The sequence below is a fragment of the Lichenostomus cassidix genome, chromosome 2, assembly GCF_008360975.1.
Source record: "Lichenostomus cassidix isolate B80296 chromosome 2, HeHo_3.0, whole genome shotgun sequence".
In the NCBI taxonomy this organism is placed as follows: domain Eukaryota; kingdom Metazoa; phylum Chordata; class Aves; order Passeriformes; family Meliphagidae; genus Lichenostomus; species Lichenostomus cassidix.
The window spans coordinates 97,315,071-97,334,466 of NC_139482.1; the positions used below are offsets into that span (position 1 = coordinate 97,315,071).

Below are 19,396 nucleotides of genomic sequence, written 5' to 3' on the forward strand. Positions count from 1 at the left end.
CTAAGTAGCAGCTGATTTACCCCTCATTAATTTTTAATGAAGCTGATTAATACTAAATCCTTTTACCACTGAGAAACTACAGGAATCTGCATGGTTCATTAGATTAACGTAGGTTCAGCACAACGAGCAATTATTTTTCACCCTCCTTTAAAAATGTGCTTTAAGATAATTGTCTTAATGAAGGTTTATCTGCCCCCTTCTCTCTCTGCTTATCATTATTATTATATTTATTATTATTATTTATTCTTGTATGCTAGAAATGATTTTAATCTTGAGATCTAGTTTTCTTTTCTTTAAGGCCCTTTTTAGATGAATGAACCAAAATAAGTTTAACTGCTAATTAACTAGCACTAAAATTTAATTGGGCCCAAAGGGTGAAGTGCTCAAAATTCATTAATTACTTTTTCACAGCCCTTTCAAAGTAACTACTGTAGAAGTGTGATGTCTCACTTCCGAAAGAACAAGTGAAGACGTACTTTCTATTTTTTTAAATTATTATTACTTTTCCAATACCTTGAAAACAGTTTCCTGCAAAGAAATTTTATAAATGTCATGTATTTTCATGAGCTCACCTTTTTTTTTTCTCACAGGATAACTGGGGATTTTACTGAAAATTATTGTTAATATATTGCAGTGTAAACATTGTCTAATCAGACATATTTACTTGTGTCTTTTTATTGAGTAGAATATGCGCTGCTTTCAGCAAATGAAGTGGTAGTCTATGATCAACACATGACTTTTTAGTAATTAAGGCCCTGAAGAAAACTACATCAACGAAAATACAAAGGTAGACAGTCTCTGTTTTTAAATCACTATTTCATATCAAAATCTTTTTACAGTCAGAACCAAATCTTCAAATTTCATTTAACAATGACTCATGACTCCTTTTCCATTTTCAAGATTAAGAAAAGTAAATGAGTTCATCAGCGCTGCAATGGCAGATACATGAGAACGAGCACAAAAATTCTTGTTCTCAGTTCTCATTTTTAAAGATAAGACCATTCATTTTTGTGCCCAGCCTAAAAAAAACAAGTAAACTGAGAACATTTGCTATGCTTTCTCAGCAAATGTCATCTGTAAGAGACCTCTCACTTAACACGTTCAAGGTCATGGAGTCTTTTGTGGATAAATGATTCTGAGTGAAATTGCGAAACACAGGTTATGGCTGAACAGCCAGTCCATGGCATGCTTCCAGACCCTAAGGGTTTGATGCACTCAGTGGTCACATCTCAGCCCCATGTTACTCTAAAGATCCAGATATAGATAACCTCACCCCTCTGGGTTTCATGGTAAGGAAATCCAGATGTATGGGTAACAAAGAATCTGTGCTATCCCTTAGCCAGATGCCAAATTTGGAAGTTGTTAAAATGAGTTTGACCATACCACTTGTAAAGAGGGTAAAACGCCTCATGTTTAGCACACCACTACTTATGTTGAAGTCTTAGTTGTTCATATTTTAAATGGTTCTAAATTCTCTTAGACCTGAAAATTCTGTCTTTTGTACTGGTAAGGATAATTAACTCTGAATATTTTAGGCCTTAAATACCTTTACAGAACTCAGAGAAGGAACTCAAAACCACTTCTCATATCACAGAGCAGTGTACCTGTTACATTCTGAATAAAGCATCCATCTGATGCATGCAGACAATTACACATTATGAAAATCCTGAAAGGTATAGACATTCTTCCAAAGAAAATTTAAAATTATTTTTACAAATTCTGAAATTATTACAAAATATTTGAGGGGATCCAATAGGGAAATGGGTCCTTTATACCCCATAGTTACTTCTTTCCTGTTCTGTGGTCTCATAATCTGCAGTGACCTTTAGGGTCAATATTCATAAGAAAAATAGATAATTAAAGTCAACAGTTAGACATATTATTTGCATTTTAAACATGTTGTTTCATAAGAGAAGCAAGTTTGAATAATATTTTTTTAACCTTGTTTTTTTCAATTATCCAGGCTCTTAGAGAGTTTAATATCATTTGCTTTAAAACCAAAATAAGTGGAGAAAAAATAGAGAATTAATTACATGATAGAAATTGCTGTTCCCATAAAATTCAACTGTGGATGCCTGACATGTTAGGAAATTAAGTTATTGCTCTTAAAATATTGCTCTATTATATATTGCTAACATTAACAGAACCATTTTGTTGTCATGAACAAATGCAGCTGGGCCAAAATTGTCTCCAAAGCTCAGCTTCATCAAAGGAATCATCACCATCAAGTTCATCTGAGCAATACAACAGAGGATGTAGATCATCCTGGAAGGAAATGGAAAATGTCTATCAATTTATTTCAGAATAAATAATACAGACTTACAACACAGAATGTCTTTTCACCTCCTTAATATTTCAACAGAAACAGAACATCACTGTTGCGCACATTTACACTTAGCATTACAGAGAAAAAAAATACAAAGTACACAGGTCATCTGCAATAATAAAAAAATTAGATAATGTTTAATGACCTTTGTATTGTTTTCAGAAGAATTTTAGGGGAGCCAAACTATAAAGCAATGAACTAAAGTAGGTACTTAGATGCATTCCCTTCACTTCAAAGCAGCTGAAGCATCTCTTTTCAGGTTTATCCTGCATTTAATAGTCTGTTATATCAGTACTTTAAAATAAAATATTTTTAAATACTTTAAAATTAAAATGGCTGGCTGAAAATGTGACAGTACCTTCTTTCAAATGTTAGTGTCCAAAAAGGCTCATTAGTGATAAGGTTCACTGTAGAATCAAAACAAGGCATAAAATGAATATTTCAAAACTTTATTCTTCCCAAAGTGTGAATAAATTTTTTCTCTTTTTTACTTTCAGGTGAAATCAGATTTAGACAAGCAGGATGGCAACTTAGAATACATTTTGACTGGGGAGGGAGCTGGAAGCATTTTTGTCATCGATGAATATAACGGCAAAATTTATGTAACACAAAAGCTGGATCGAGAAAAGAAAGCTTTTCACATTCTAAGAGCACAAGCAATTAACAGGAGCACTCAGCTTCCTGTTGAACCTGAATCAGAATTTATCATCAAGGTTCGAGATATCAATGACAATGCACCACAGTTCTTGGATGGACCTTATGTGGCCACTGTTCCAGAGATGTCACCTGAAGGTATGATATGCTGTGAACCAAACTCTTTATTTCCTGATTTTTCTGGATAGCTGTGTTGATATAAAATATTAATAGCAGATTTTACAGACTGCCTCTCATTGAAAAGGAAACAAAATTTTACAGGTTTGGAAATTTGCAAAGGTATATTCTTGACTTGAAGGTTGTAAATACCTCTACTTAACACTCTAGTTTTTAAATATTTAGATACCTACATCTATCCACATCCTTTTACAGATTCTGGATACATGCTTGGAGTCACTATAGACATTTATCTTTCCTGTCAGGGGTTCAGCCTTGAAATTTGTACTTGTTTAAAAATGTAACATTCCCAGTCGAAATAAGTAGAGTACTACACCCAGTTGTGAAGATGTGATGGCCACCCTCACTCTCTGCATATTGCCTGCCTATTAACACAGCCAAGCCTCTTTCCTACCAATCAGCTTCTCCTTGTTTGGATCAGATTGCATGCAGTGAAGGACTGCCTTCTGATTTCCTAAGTACATGAATTGTAATTTTCCTGTCAAGAGGAACAGCTTAATCCTTGCACCTCTTCTTTCTCGCTTTCACATGATCAGACAGCTCTGCAGTAGGATCTGTCATGTATCCAGAAACTTAATACAACAAATGCAAAAAAAAGTCAATATCTGACAAATATGGGTGTATATATATATACATCTATGTGTACATACATGCATGCATTCATAATATATGTACATATTATGAATTAAATCAAAACCTTCAAAAAACCAGAGGTGTGAATACAGCTGGAATAAACAGCCATGTTATAGATAATATCTTTAAATAACTATCTTCAAAATCAAAGGAAAACTGGATTCTTCAAATCTTACAGAAAGGATCCCAGTAATCTTTTAAATTTATAAGCCTACATCTTTTGGTTATTTCTACTGCAATTTATATTGAAAAGAATTTCAAATATTGTGCTGCTTTAAATAGTAAGAATCAATGAGGTCATTAATGTAACAGCATCAGTTATCATAAAATATTATAAAAGCTACATTTCATTAAGCATTATCTGTTCGACTTTAAGGGCAGAAGCAGTGAATATTTGACAGCAAACCATAAACTTTATCTTCTTCTACCAGCCAGGATAGCAGTTGAAAGAAAAGGATATTCATACCTGGTGTTTAATCGAAAGTGGGGTTAGAATTCTAATTTCTGCCAGGAAGAAGCAGCTCACCATCACTACCATCAATCGCTACAAAAGACATGCATTTGATCAATTTACTTTCTAGTGGCTCTCCTTATAGAACCTTCTACCTGGGAAATCACTTCTGATTGTTTCTTCTCTGCCAGTTTCTTCTGTGCAGACAGACTTAATTCTGCAGATGACCTCTTGGTCAAATAACTTTTTCTAACATAATCATTTACTTGTTCAAAAGTTCTTCTAGCTTTTGCATCTTGTTCATTCACTCATATTTGGAGACAAGAATATAGGTGTTTTGTCAAGGACCTTAGCATCTTTATTTTTTCTGTGTTCATAGTAAAAATGGGTATAGTTCATTGGCTAGAATTATCTGGGATTGCAGAGATATAGGACTTTGATCATTCCTTTCTTTTCATTTTCCCTGTGGTAAGGCATTGTTTATAGGCCACTTAGTCTCTTATAAAAATGTTTTTTTTAAATGGCTGATTATTTGTTATGTCTTCTTTTATACTCACAGAGACTTGTAACCATTCACATAAGTGTAAAAAAACCTGAATTTCTTCCATTTTATCTTTCTGCCTTTATGATGCCTATAAGGAAAAAAAATAGTCAGATAGGGTGGTACTTAAGACCAAGAACAACAGTAGTAATCTTTTGCCATACATCTGTTTCTCACCTGAAACTATCAGTAATGGGTTGACAAATGAGAAGTTTCACTCTATGCTGACTTGAGTTTCCTATAAAGAAATACCTTAAAAACGAAAGGCTCAGTTACCTTTGTCCACTCTCCTGTGTCATCTATTATATATTTACATTCCTAAAACACAATATCACTTCAGCATGACTAATTAAGCTGCAAAAAATGCAATTTACCTTGTGACATTCCTGTAATATTATAAATGAAAAAAAAATTACAGTGAAATATAGAAATATACGTAATAAAAAAAAGTTAAAAAATCAGAAGTAACACCATCTCCTGTTTGTTGGAATGGGTGAAAAATGAAGTAAGATCCCTGTTTGCCTTCTCTCTTAGACACAGACTTCCTGAATCAATAAAGTCACAGATTTACAATCATCCAGTGTACGATACATGAATCCAGGTTATCCAGGATCTTAAAATATTTGCTGCATTACTGCTTCTACACTTGACCTCTCTAACACTAATACCATAGCTATTCCAGAGATCATTCTTTCACCTACATCTTCTATGGAGACACTAATGGAATACTAATGTGTATGTCTGGAATAAACAATGCAAGTGAAGTGTACACCTTGATAGTGGTCATCTCCAAAACATGAAAAAACTGAGCCACACACCATGAGTACTTCTTGGGACTCAACCTGCTTCTCACAAGGTAGGGACAGGTGAAACCTGTTTCAGAGTGCATTCGAAACCAACCTTACAAGGAAATTTATATCCTCATACCAGAGAGAAAGAGTAACCCACCAAAATTTGCAGTATTGATACCATAGTGGTTGATTATATCAGTCCTTTTCTCCCAGTAAACTAAAATATACCCTTGCATAATAAGGGATGAAGAACAGAATAAAGTGATAAAGTGCAATAGAGACGCTTGCCCTTTGCTCTGTTTCAGTGTTCTCTAGCATTGGTTCAGCTCACTGGTGCTTCATCTCCCAATTATCTCCTCACAGAAAACACTCTAAGGAAGTGCAGTCAATACTTGGGAAAACAGGTCACTGCTAGAGCATATTTTGCCTGGAATGGAGGAAGAAAGTAGAGAAAAATTCAGAGCTGGTCACTCGCCTCAGAGAACCACAGCAAAGGCAGAAAATAGGCACATATAACTTTGCCTGAAGTAAATTACAAATATCAATATATATACTAATGTGCCAACAAATTAGAATACATTTTAATTCTTTATTAGCTCTCTTTTATCTTCAGTACTCAATTTTATTAGGGTTTTATATGCAAGTGTCACAGTAAATGAAAAGCGTGTCAGCAAATGGACTCTCTTCTGAGAACACAGGAGTCTGCTTTGCCCTCAGGCATTTGGTACAATTTTACACTGAGTGTCTTCCTTATAGCTGTTAAACTTGTACAAATGCACTATATCTGATGGAGTGGTTAAGAGTCAGATGCAATAATCTATCAGTACTTAATGTCTTTATAGATCTCAAGCTCTAGTTACAAAAATGAGTAGCTATTTGCCATATGAGGGCCCCATAGTATACCTAATGGGCTGCAGCTTATAAATGGCTGTACTATGTTTTTGCCCAAGAAGGGTAAAACCAAGTCTGCAGAGACACAAAGTAGCAGTTTGCCTTAAATAAAGCTAATCAAAACGTTCAATTGCCGGTTATGCCATGTGATGCTTGCAATGTCAGGACTGGGGTTTTGAGGTCTCTTGATTTTTTGGGGATGTGTGCAATTATACGTTAATAGATTGATATGAAGGATATGATTTGCATCTGTTCAATTACTCTTCTCAAAACTGTGTACTTACAAATAATGGCTTTTGGGAGTTTTTGAGTACGGAATATTAATATTTCAATTTCTGTCACTCAAATAAAAATGCTAGGTAAACATGATTCCATTCTGAAAATGGCTTGAGTTGGGTTTTGAGGTTTTTTGGATTTGTTTTTTGGGGTTTTTGTTTGGTTGGTTTTGGTGGATTGTTTGTTTTTCCTGATGGTTTAATGTATAAAGAAATACAGATTTCACGGCAGTGAATAATTAAAAACTGAGGAAGTGTTCTGAAGCCAGGATAACATTTTTCTTCTGCTTGTTATGTAATCCATATTTAACACAGAGGTTCATGTAGTTATCACAAAATCTTTGCTCTAAAAAAAATGTGAGAAACAATAGCCTGTTCTTTACATGGTCTCCTGTCACCCCAATTTAGAAACAAATAGCCTTCCTCCTAAGAGTACAAGATATCTTTTATTTCTTCCTTCCAGGTCAGCTCTCTCTCTTTACTAGATTCTTTTTGACTATTCACCTTTCCATTACTTCCACCACCTGCATCTCACTGAGCCCAACTGGATAAATTTTTTACATCTGCATTCTGAAATACCCTAGAAGAGTTAACAGATGAGAAGTGTGCTTGAGTCCCAGAGAAAAGGAAATGATGATTTCGATTCAATAGTTCTTTATACTGCTTAGAAACTCTGCAGAAAATAAATCTACCTTTAAATGTGTGGGATGCACAAAAGACATAATGATAATTTTGAAGTCCTGTATGTGTTGGATTTTTTTTCTGATTCACTAAATATGGTGCTGTAAGTAAGTCAATTTCTAAACATAGCTGTGGGCACTTGAGTTTGTTTAGTAGAAAATAGCATTAATGACAGACTAAACCTGTTGGATCATCTGTAGTTCTTGATGCCTTCCTAACTAGCACTTATTTTTTTTTCCAAAGCAACTGCGTTCTTATGCTAAATTTTCTTAGAGGATGAATTTTTTGTGATTCTGAGAGCAATTTTCATAGATCACAGCTGATATGAACTTATCAGTTGTGTAGCAGAAGATTCCATTTACTCTTAAGTCTTTTTAAAGAATTCTGTTATATCTGATGCATATATGTGCCCTAATTAAATATGAGTCTGTAATTTTATCTTTAATATTTCTCCAGAGCAATACGATCTGTATATATATTTATACATCTATACAAACATCTAAAATACACATAAATGTCAGATATTTAATATTCTAGGAAGGTTTTGAAGGACATATGGGTCCAAAATTTGGTGGGAATTAATAACAGTTTAGTTTACCATCCACCTGAGAGAATATAACATGCATTATAGAATCACTTCAAGTGCTGCTGAATAAATTGAGAGAAAATGCTTTTTTTTTTTATAAAGAAAACCTTTAATTTATCATCTCCTTTTTTTGAGAAAGCCTTTTTCATTTCTATTAAAAACTAAAACTATTTAACAGCTAGAAAACCCACAAATGAATATATTTGTTTTATTTCAGACAACCGTCGACTTTGCTTTTGTCATTAAAAAGGTGTTTCTGGTCTAACACCTTGCACTCCACCTTTTCTTCTTCTTCTTTTGTCCTCCAGCATAAATATACAGCTGTATTGATAAGCAGGTGCAACCATGCGAATGTATGCCAGAAATTTTTAGAAAGTAGCTTGATTTCCTGCTGTTCCTCACAAGAAGTGATATTTATGTTCTAATGCAGGATCTAGATAAGGAAAAAAGACAAAAATAATGATCGCCTAACAAAATGATGTTACTGCGAATATATACATATTTTTTAAGGACAGTCATTAGTGATGGTGCTATGAGATTGCTGTCAATCTTCTATGTAGGATATAAACAGCTTCCCATCAAAGAAGAAATCAAGCTCTGCAGTTTGATTCCACTGTGTTTTTGCACTGGGATTTCTGCCACAAGTTTTGCACTGGGACAAGCTCATTAAAGACTCAAGGACAAAAATTTTATCAAAGCCTTATTGTACTTCTTGGTTGCTTTGCTTGTTAACAATTAATTTCTTTATCACCAGTGAGCCTACTGGTGATAAAGTGACTGCATTTTCTTATTCTTATGGGAAACTTCCATAAAATACTTTGAAGAATAGAGAAGAGGAGGAGAAACGATTCACACATTAGAAAATAGACATGATATATGTAGTATTTTAAGCAACATAAATTTAGTGCTGAAAAATCATATACTATTTATTTTTATTTTAAGTGAAAATTTTAAAGCAATATGAATAGCTCCTGAGGAAATATTTTCCCTTTTTAATGATAAATTTTAGTAGGTGCCATTCGCTCCTGTAAATTTTTAAGACTGTTTTTAATATAATTGGTATGTTAAAAGGTTTTTAAAGAGTTTATGTCTTGTAATTATGAGATAATTTATACAAGAAGAAAACAAACATAATCTATTTTATTTTTCCTTGAGGTACTTCGGTTACACAGGTAACAGCTACAGATGGTGATGATCCTTCTTATGGGAATAATGCTCGTCTGCTTTACAGTCTTGTTCAGGGACAGCCTTATTTCTCTGTGGAGCCAAAGACAGGTATTAAAAATGAATTTGTAACTTGAAAATATTCATAAACTAATAAAATGGATGCAAGAAAAATTGTCCATCTTGATTTCAACACAAAGATCAACTGATACCACCCTACACTCTTACATCTCTGCACAGTGGCTAGACGTAAAGAAAAGCAATTTTTTCTTTCCCATAGGAAGCCACAACTTTTACTCTCCAGAAAACCCAAACTTTGTTTAGAAAATTATCTTGTTTGTTAAAGAGTTGAATTTTAAATATCCCATTCAATAAATTAATCTAGGAATACTTCTCCTTAACAGCACCACAATTCATTATGTGGTATTTCTATCTGTATGTTGGAGACAGATATGTGACATAGATATGTGACATCCCACCAAAAACCTAATTTTTGAGCAAGAGAAATGGGTATATATGATTGAGGAAATATACAGAATATTCTCCTCCCCGGAACTCTAAATATAAAGAATGGATTTGACGTACAGCGTACTTGCTACCAGGAGTACTAATTGCCGGTATTAGGATAGGTGTGCTGTGTACAGTCTGGAATGTAAATTCATAACTGGGTCCAGTAATACATTTTATACCCATGTCAGATGTTGAGAAAAAAATGAAACGTATATGCTATTGTATTTTTGTTTTTAGGGGTCATCAGGATGGCTTCCCAAATTGACAGAGAAACAAAAGATCAGTATTTGGTCATCATCCAAGCCAAAGATATGGTTGGGCAACGAGGGGCACTTTCTGCAACAGCCACAGTTACCATCAACCTCTCTGACATCAATGACAATCCACCCAAATTTCCACAGAGTGAGTAGAGGCTACTTACAGTAATTGAAATCTTGAGGAAATCTAGATCCACTGTAGCTTTTTTGGGTTTGCTGATAGGTTGATAGGTCTTTCTGGAAGCCGGCAATGCTTTGACTGCAGCATACAGCTGTAAAAAAAATAAAATAACAGGGAAAAAAAAATCCTGTCAAAAGCTCAAAACACAAGAGGAAAAGAAAATTTATTATTTCAAAAGGTTTCAGGCCTGCTGTTTTTACTTACCACTAGGCTTTAGAGACAAATCACTTACGAAACTGCTTTCCCTATAGGTCGCACTACCTCAGCCTAAAATCTGGAAAACGGGATGTTTAGAACCATTTTCACTCACTTTCTTTCCTCTTTTCCTCTCTTCATTCTTTTCTGACAGATACTATAAACTTTTTAGCAAAAGATGTGAACCTCTCCATCCAGGGAGCCTCTTGCAGTTGTGGAAGCTACTCATTGGGCTGTTAGGAAAAAATTTTGCGCTTGGGAAGTGCTGCCCTCCACTGCTTTTTCACCCTGAACATTCATAGAATCATAGGATAATTTGTGTTGGCATGGACTGTTAGATGTTGTATGGTCCAACCTTCCTTCACTAGGCAGCAACGCTCAGAGCCACACCCAACCTGACCTTGAATTTTTTCAGGGATGGGGCATTCACGATCTCTCTGGGCAACATGTGTGTATGTGTTTCACCACCCTCATTGTAAAAAACCTTTTTCTTATATCTAATTTAAATCTTCGCTCCTTCTGTTTAAACTATTACCTCTTGTCCTTGGCTCTATAAACTGTTGAAGTAGGGCTGAGAGGAGAGGACTCCCAAGGAGAAAGATTGTCCTGTCCTGCACCCGAGATCTACACAATGCCAAATTATGTCCATTGCCCTAGTAAAAGTTGGGGGCTTTTCCCAGCTCTCTGAGAGCCTCAAGCCACAGAAGTTATTAACTGTGGTAAATCATTAAACTTTTCTGGTATTTGTTTCTTTAGGACTCTACCACATGAGGGTCTCTGAAGATGCTCCCGTGGGCACCACTGTAGGCAAAGTCTTCGCAGAAGACAGCGACATAGGGAATAACGCAGCCATGGACTATTTCATTGAAGGAGATAGCTCAGATGTTTTTGACATCATTACTAACAATGAGACTCAAGAAGGAATTATCTTACTAAAAAAGGTGAGATGTCAGAGACTATAGAAAAAAATCTCTAAATATTTGCAAGGAATTCCAATGTAGCAATGTGGCTCTGCAGATTTCCATGAGGCTTTTCCTTTGTTCTCCTGCTCTGTATGTTATTGGCTGTTTTGAAATATGCACCCTGCCTTATCAGAAGTCTATTGGTGTGTTGCATAGCCTTTCTTCCCCTCAGACCTTCTGGGATTGGCTCTCCAGAGCCAATCTCTCCCCCTTTCCCTTCCCTCATTAGCCCATGCCAGCATCAGCCTGGTGTCACTGTTTTTGGGCTCCCAGCCCCTTCGCCCTTCCCCCGCTTTCCTCCCCCTTTCCCCTTCCCTGCAACCCCCCTGAAGACCCGAATAAACCTCCCTGGGAGGCCAGAGACAGTGTCCAGTATGTTCTTTTGCCTCACCCACATTTCCTGCAGAGCTTCTGTTGGCCGAGCTTCATGCCACGCTGCGCGCTCCTGCGAGCTCGCTGCTCCCCAGCTCCGACTGGCCTGGACTTGTGAGGGGGTTTGCATTGCAGCGGTGACCCCTTTTTGTGGGGTTTTGGGGGTCCTGCCACCTTCCCCAGAGGGAGAAACCTCATTCCTCAAGCAAGCCAGATCTGTAAAAAAGCCCTGTTGCTTTTGATTCTACTAGGTTGTTTTTTTTCTTTGGGCTTTGTGATTTGATTGGAATATTACGGGGGGTAAAAGAAAAATATTTTTCTTTCTGTTTACCTTTTTCACTCATTCCTATAACTGCTGAATGTAATAGTGACAGTCAGAGTATCTTAATGTTATCCCTAGCTGTGCAACACAGTGTATCCCATTGTGAGAAAGTGTTCTATCTCTTCTGTGCATCATCTGTGAAATCTTTATCAATTTACTGCAAACAATCTCACCTCACTTCCAAGACCTACCTCCTGTTAACTGAAAATCAAATTTATTACTGTATTAGGCAGTGGAGATTTTGTTATGATATAGCTTTGAAAAGACACTGAATACAATAAAAAAATGCCAGTTTATGAATTGAGAAATTGAATATTCTTTGATACTCTGTAATTAATTTTGGAATCACAGAGACTTCTTGGCCATCTGAGTCATTATCTGAAATGAAGATAGAGTTCAATAGTCTAATGAAATCTAGAACTCTGAAGAACTGAGTGCTAAAAATGAGAAGGCTTTTTTGGTTTTGTTTTTGATCTTTGTTTTATGGTGGTTTCTTAGCTCAGGAAGCTATTTATTTGGCAGGTATTTTCAAAATAAATTTTTATTTTTAATTTCAGAAGATAAAGACTGTCTAAAATAGTAATGTAAGTATGAGTTATTAGGGGTGATATTCTATGGGAATTCTTTTTTACAGTGCTGTTTGACTGTAGCATTAAAGCAATCCTAAATGTGAAAACAAACAAGCTCAGTTTAAAGTGTTTTTAACATAAAAAAGAAACCTTAGAATTAACAACTTTTAAAAGTATACATGTTTTTCAAACTTTCCCACAAGAAGCATAGACTATTTTGTCTTTAATCTTACACTATTTATTGAAGTATATGAAGAAATAAATATTCCAAATTTCACTTTCTTTCTTAACAGAGAGTGGATTATGAGAGCAAAAGGAGATACAGTATTCATGTCAAAGCTGTAAACAGATATATCAACGAGAGTTTTTTGATAGAAGGACCATTTGAAGACACAACTATTGTAAAAATCAATGTGGAAGATGCTGATGAGCCTCCAGTTTTCACCTCAGAGAACTATGTGATGGAGCTGCTTGAAGGGGCTGAAAGTGGCTCGCTGGTGGGGGTCGTAACTGCTAGAGATCCAGATGATGATGACAGTCCAGTCAGGTACCTGTCTTAAAATGTGAGCAGGCCTCAAATGCAAATGTAGCTGGTATTTCCAAGGGATATTTCCATTCCTTACTATGGCTCATCATTAAAGATAATCATGCTTTCACTGATAGCCAAGGTTATTGCAGATGTCATGGTTTACCCATGTAGGCAGGTAACGACCATGCAGGCACTTGCTCACTCCCTCATCCTCTGGGATGCATGGGAGATTTGAAACAGTAAAGTTGTGAGAACCCATCAGTTCAGATAAAGACAGTTGTTTATTATTAATTATTATTATTATTATTATTATAAAATACTGATAGTGATAGTGATAGTAATAGTAATAATAATACCAAAGGAAACAACAGGGGGGAAAAAACCCAAATCTACCACACATCCCCAAGAAAAACAAGTGATGCAAAAAGACCCAAAGCAATGGCTTACCAGCCATCTGACACCCTAGCCTCTCAACCCGGTAATATCAGATTCTGGTTTTAATAATGTCGGTGATAAATAATTTTGCTGTCTCTTAAGGGGGAAAACAGGTAATTAATCTTTAACATGGGATTTATAATTAAAATAGATTCTTGAATTGCCCGACATCACTGTGTACAGTGCAATTTAGACAAATTAGGATGCAGAGACAAATGGTTGAGACACAAAATAATTTATGGGGTGTAGATTTCTAATAGCAGAAATACATATATATTATGCTATGGCTTCAGATGTTTAGACAGTGATTTGTTATGATTTTCCATTCATTTACTGTTATTTAGTAAGATAGTAATAGGTTAAATTAAAGAAGAAAAAACAAAATTTGCATGTACTTTTTTGTTCCCTCCTGTAAAAGGGATCATTTGGTTGTTTGTTTAGATGACTAACATCTAAACATCTCCTGAGGAACAATTACACATTAACCCATATCTATGACTTCTTAGTTAGAAATACTTTGGAGGAGCTTGTTTAAAATTGAATATGTCCACGTAGTCCCAAAACTGTGATACAGATATTGCATCACTGAGTTTCTTCAGAATAGAGTATATCACTTCTACTAAAAAAGTATGTTTACTGGGCTAAGTGCCATGAAAATTAATCTAATTTTGAAATCATTGCTATCATAAATGACAGTAGTGACTTACATAGAAAGCAACTTACGTTGCTTTCTATATATTACTGAAACCCCAGGTTTCAAACAAACAAACTGAAAAAGTCATGCAACAAAACCTCACTACATCAGCAATAAAAAATAGGAAATACCTAATAGAGTTTTTCTGGAAAATAATTATCAAAGGTCAGATTACCAAAAAAAGACCAAACAAAACCAAACAACTCTGTCAGAAAATTATAAATACCTTTAATAGAAGTTTAGAAGTATCCAAAATTTGGTTCAAATTATGAGAACTTTCACTTACAGTGTTTTGCTCGTGCTTTGATTTATCCTCTTACTGATTTTTAAATCAGACAAAATGTAGTTATAAATATTAAATTAGAGTGTAATTTAACTGTTGATTTGACCTGCTGTCTGAGCTGGAGTCCTAAGTGTCAACAGGAAACAGAAAGACTTTGTCAAGCCAAATTAAAGGTACAATAAAAGGGAATAGCTGAATGTGAGCATTCCAAACTGGATTAGAATGTTTCAAGTATTCAAATAATTTTTTTCCTTTGAAATAGACTATATTAACAATTGCATCATACAGTCTTCTGCTTCGTAGGTCATTAAAAAATTAGTAGATATCTTTTCCATTTGAACCAATATCTTTGGTGTCTGTTTCAGTCCATCTCTGTCCTGTGACCATGGGCTAGACTTTAACATTTTGAGTGTCACATGTGTATGTATGTGCACATGTACAAGTCCACAGAATCCAAAGCCTTTTCGGGGAAGACTCAGGAACAGAGGACACATTTGCAATCATCTCCTGCATTAGGATTTTGTACTCTGCCTTAGTGTCACCTCATTACAGATAGTTGTCTGTCTTTATAATGCCTATTCCCTTGGCATCAGAGCATGTCAGCAATGATAAAATATATTTGCCATTATACCTCCACTTAGATGTTGGTGTTATTCATTTCACAAGTGGCACTTTTGCTGTTTCTTTTCAACGAATCCATTCACCTGCTGTGAGACTGACTTAGAAGTAAGAATGAATAATGCATTTTAGATTCAGTTCACATTAATATAGATCTGAGACATATTTAGTTTTATAAAAAAAAGAGCTTTGATCTTGACAGCAGTGAATTTGAAATGTTTATAAGTGTACATTTTTCATGATTTCTGAGTTGTTGCAGCACACATTTATATGCATATCTGCACAGCTCTGTTTTCTCAGCTGACAATAGCTTTCTGTGTCCTTGCCTCTGATGGAAAATTTCAGTATCAGGGAATCTCTTTCCTTTTTTTGGTGCAGGTACTCTATTGTCCACAGCACGCATTTAAAGAGACTGTTCAGCATCAATGAACACAATGGAACAATCATTACCACTGAACCTCTGGACCGAGAGATAGCTTCTTGGCACAACATAACTGTTACAGCCACAGAAACAAGTGAGTAAGAAATTTAAGGAACACTGGCTTTTTTGTACTGTGACTTGCAATTATCCTCTGAATGTGCCTTCTTTTAAGTGAAGAATACATGCTTCTTTCTCATTATATTGCTGTTGATTGCTACACTAAGGAGCATTATTAAAATGATTAGTTAAATAGAAGAGGAATGTGTTTGAGCTGCAAGGTCCTGTGCTTTTTCATAAAAGATGACCTTATGAAAAAAGAAATTGTAATGGGATCGAGAGTGTAACGCTTTCAAGTTACACTGAAGCATATGAATTGCTCCTGCAGTGCAAGATCTTATGTTAAATTAGACCCTGGTTAATTTCACACCAGATTTTTGACTAGTGTGAAATTAGCCAGGGTCTAATTTAACACCAGTCAGAAACCTGTGGCTCAAATTAATTGTGAATGTTAAGGCCTAAATAATCTAGACTTCTATTCAGTGACAATTAAAGCCTTGAAACCTTTATATAGATTTCACCTGTTCATTTTGTTTGAAAGTCAAACGCAAATTACCTCTGTTTGTGTTTTTGGTGGTTACCCTAAATCTGGCACAACAGAAGAAATTTAACAGCTACTGATTTATAAAGCAGTTTAACAAGATTATTGGGATATTATTTAAAAGCTAATCCCATCCATCCTCAGGAAGGAGGAAAATCATATGAAACTAGAGTCCAATCAATAAATCAGACAGGTTTTGCCAAAGTAGTTTAGCACCTTTCTTTTCAGTCCTGAATCTCAGTTAAATACCATTTATTGCTACAATTACTTTAAACATATATTCATAAACCACACTGCTCCCAAATCGGAGCCTTTCCTGTATATATGTAGAACATTGCTGCTGGAAATTTACTATAGGATAGTCAGTATCGATTTTCATTGAAGTCTTTAATTTGTATTTAGGAATTGATAATATTATCTTCCTTTTCAGCTTCTCTGTGAGTTTTTAAGCATCAAATTCATTCTCGTGGTTTTGGGCAATTGACCGGTGTTGGCAAAAATTGATCTCTGGAATAGTTTTGTCATGTCTTGAACAGCACTATGGAAACACAGCAGGATGACTTTGGCCTAGACTTTTTTGTTTAGTTAAACAATAAAACAGGAGTGAACCAAATGTAACAAATGAATAACTGTCTCCTGCAGCAAAAGAAAGTGAGACTTTCACAGTAATGAAAGTTATTGTAGAGAAACTGAGACCTCATTGTGTTCAAATTCTTATTCTTTATTTCTTTAATGATGATAAGGTCACTGTCTATAACAAAATGTTCAAAAGAACTGGAGTTAGGTCACCTTGGTCTGGGCACACCTGAAAGGATTTATACCAGGTACTAGCAGTATATTATTCCTTGAAATATAGTTATAACATATACTGTGTCCATGAGATATTTGGTGGGTGACATTGTGGCTCCACTGAAGCCAAATAAAAAAGGCTGTTAGAGTTCATCCAAAGAAGATGTTTATTGCACCTTAGACATGTATTGAAACTACATTACAACAGCAACCTCCCTAGGAGCCTGTTGATGCCCTCACACTCATACATGACCCAAGACTTTCGAGTCCATTACAGTGATTACAAGGATCAGAGATTAGTAAGAGAAGCTTGACTCTGTTACTGCAGACCTTTGGTGTGGATCATCCTTTCCTCATGCCATTGAGGGACAATATTTTAAAAGTAACCAGAAGTAGGTCTAATTTATTGGAACTTACATGTAAGCAGGGGGAACTTCTGACCTGTTGAATCTTATACCACTTTATGCCTAAAGCAAAAGAAAAAAATTAAGTTTCCTTTCATCAGTTTTTACTTGGTTGTAGGAAGCGTGGTTGTAAGAAGCTGAAATATAAACAACAATCCTATCTGAGTGCAAGAAATCCTCGAGTCATTATTATCCAATTGGCAGACAGTCAGTAGTTGGATCAGTCCTGTTTAATATGTTTTATCAATGATCTGGATGACTGGATTGAGTGCACTCTCAGTGAGTTTACATATAACACCAAGTTGGGCTGTGGGAGTGTTGATATGTTGAAGGATAGAAAAGCTCTACAGAGAGATGTGGACAGACTGGATTGATGGTACAAGGCCAATTGCATGAGATTCAAAAGGGTCAAATTCCAGGTCCTGCACTTGGGTCACACCAACCCCTGCAGAGCTACAGGCTCAGGGCAGAGTGGCTGGAAAGCTGCCCAGCAGTAAAGACCATGGGGGTGTTGGTCAGCAGAGGCTGAACATGATCCAGCTGTGCCCCAGTGGCCAGGAATGCTAATGGCATCCTGGCCTGGATCAGGAATAGTGTGGCCAGCAGGACCAGGGCAGTGATTGTCCCCCCTGTGTTCAACACTGATGAGACTGCACCTCGAGACCTGTGCTCAGTTTTGTACCCCTCACTACCAGAAGGTGCTGGAGCTTGTCCAGAAAAGGACAATGGAGAGCATGAAGGCTTTGGAACACAATTCCTGTGAGGAGAAGCTGAGGCAGCTGGGGTTGTTTAGACTGGGGAAAAAGAGGCTGAGGGTGAACCTTCTCTAAAACTACCTGAAAGAAAGTTTCAGGGAAATGCAGGTCCTTCTTTTCTGCCAGGTAACAATTAAGAGGATGAGAGGAGAGGGCCCCAAGTTGCACCAGAGGAAGTTAAATTTGATACACAGAATTTGTTTTCCTGGAAAAGGGTTGTCTAGCATTGGAATAAAGTTCCTAGGGAAGTAATTGGATCACCATCCCTGGAAATATTGAAAAATAATGTAGATTTGGTACCTGGTGTCAGGTTTTAGTGGTGAACATGGCAGGGTTAGGTTAACATTTGGACTTGATGAACTTAGAAGCCTTTTTCAACCTCAATTATCTATGATTCTGTGATCAGTTTTACTTGATACTGTCATAACAAAATTAACCCATAAGACACGACAATGATTTTACTACTGAGTTTTACAGATGTCCCGTCATAGGGGACTCCAGACCTGACTACAGGACTTAGAGTTCTTTGACAATTTCATTATGATAATAACATTAATTCAATATTTAATTTTCACTCTTCTTTATATATATATAAATATATAAATATATAAATATATAAATAATATAAATATATAAATATATAAATATATAAATATATAAATATATAAATATATAAATATATAAATATATAAATATATAAATATCTATATTTAATAAACTTTTCCCTTTCTAGGGAAATATTTTTTTAAAAAAACTCTATTTATGTTAATTTCTTTTAGGAAGTAAAGAAATTTGTTTTAGCATAAATTACAGTCATGCTATAAAAATATAATGACAAATTAAAAAAATAACCTTTATTGTTAGTAGTAGTGCTGGTATTGTTGTTATTATTACAAATTTGTATTTACTGGCTGATGTCAATGTCAAGCTTTCTTTAATCCCCTGCAAATACTGAGTTCAGTTTTGTGTCTAGAGATGGTAATTTCTTTTCTTTTGAAATTACGAATTTTTATCCCTAGCAATTAAAGTATCATTGTCATTTTCACACTGATCCAGCCTATTGAACTTGACATCCTGTTCTCTTAGTCCTTGTTTTTCAAGTCCTGATCTCTCTCATGAAGATTGTGGCTAAGAACCTTTCTGCTAATTGAGAGACATTTAGATAATGTAGATAAAAGTACATTAGCTGAATTCAAATTCTGACAATTTTCTTGTGTAAGGCATAAAAGACAAAATACATGTTGGCTACCTTCTCCCCCAAAGGCTACAGAAGCAGTATCATTGCTTCACCAAAACTGTCATTAAATGTTCACCAGACACTGATTTCAAGAG

General features: G+C 35.5%; 1 protein-coding gene across 3 annotated transcripts in view; it reads left to right on the plus strand.

The window, feature by feature from the left end:
• CDH19 (cadherin 19) overlaps nucleotides 1–19,396 on the plus strand; it is a 116,019-nt gene that overhangs the window by 75,869 nt on the left and 20,754 nt on the right. For all 3 annotated transcript variants that reach the window (XM_085052466.1, XM_085052467.1, XM_085052465.1), the window contains 6 exons: nucleotides 2,824–3,118; nucleotides 9,162–9,281; nucleotides 9,918–10,082; nucleotides 11,070–11,254; nucleotides 12,832–13,085; nucleotides 15,476–15,612. In XM_085052466.1, coding sequence (XP_084908592.1) covers nucleotides 2,824–3,118; nucleotides 9,162–9,281; nucleotides 9,918–10,082; nucleotides 11,070–11,254; nucleotides 12,832–13,085; nucleotides 15,476–15,612 — 1,156 coding nt within the window. The remainder of the gene's footprint in view (nucleotides 1–2,823; nucleotides 3,119–9,161; nucleotides 9,282–9,917; nucleotides 10,083–11,069; nucleotides 11,255–12,831; nucleotides 13,086–15,475; nucleotides 15,613–19,396) is intronic.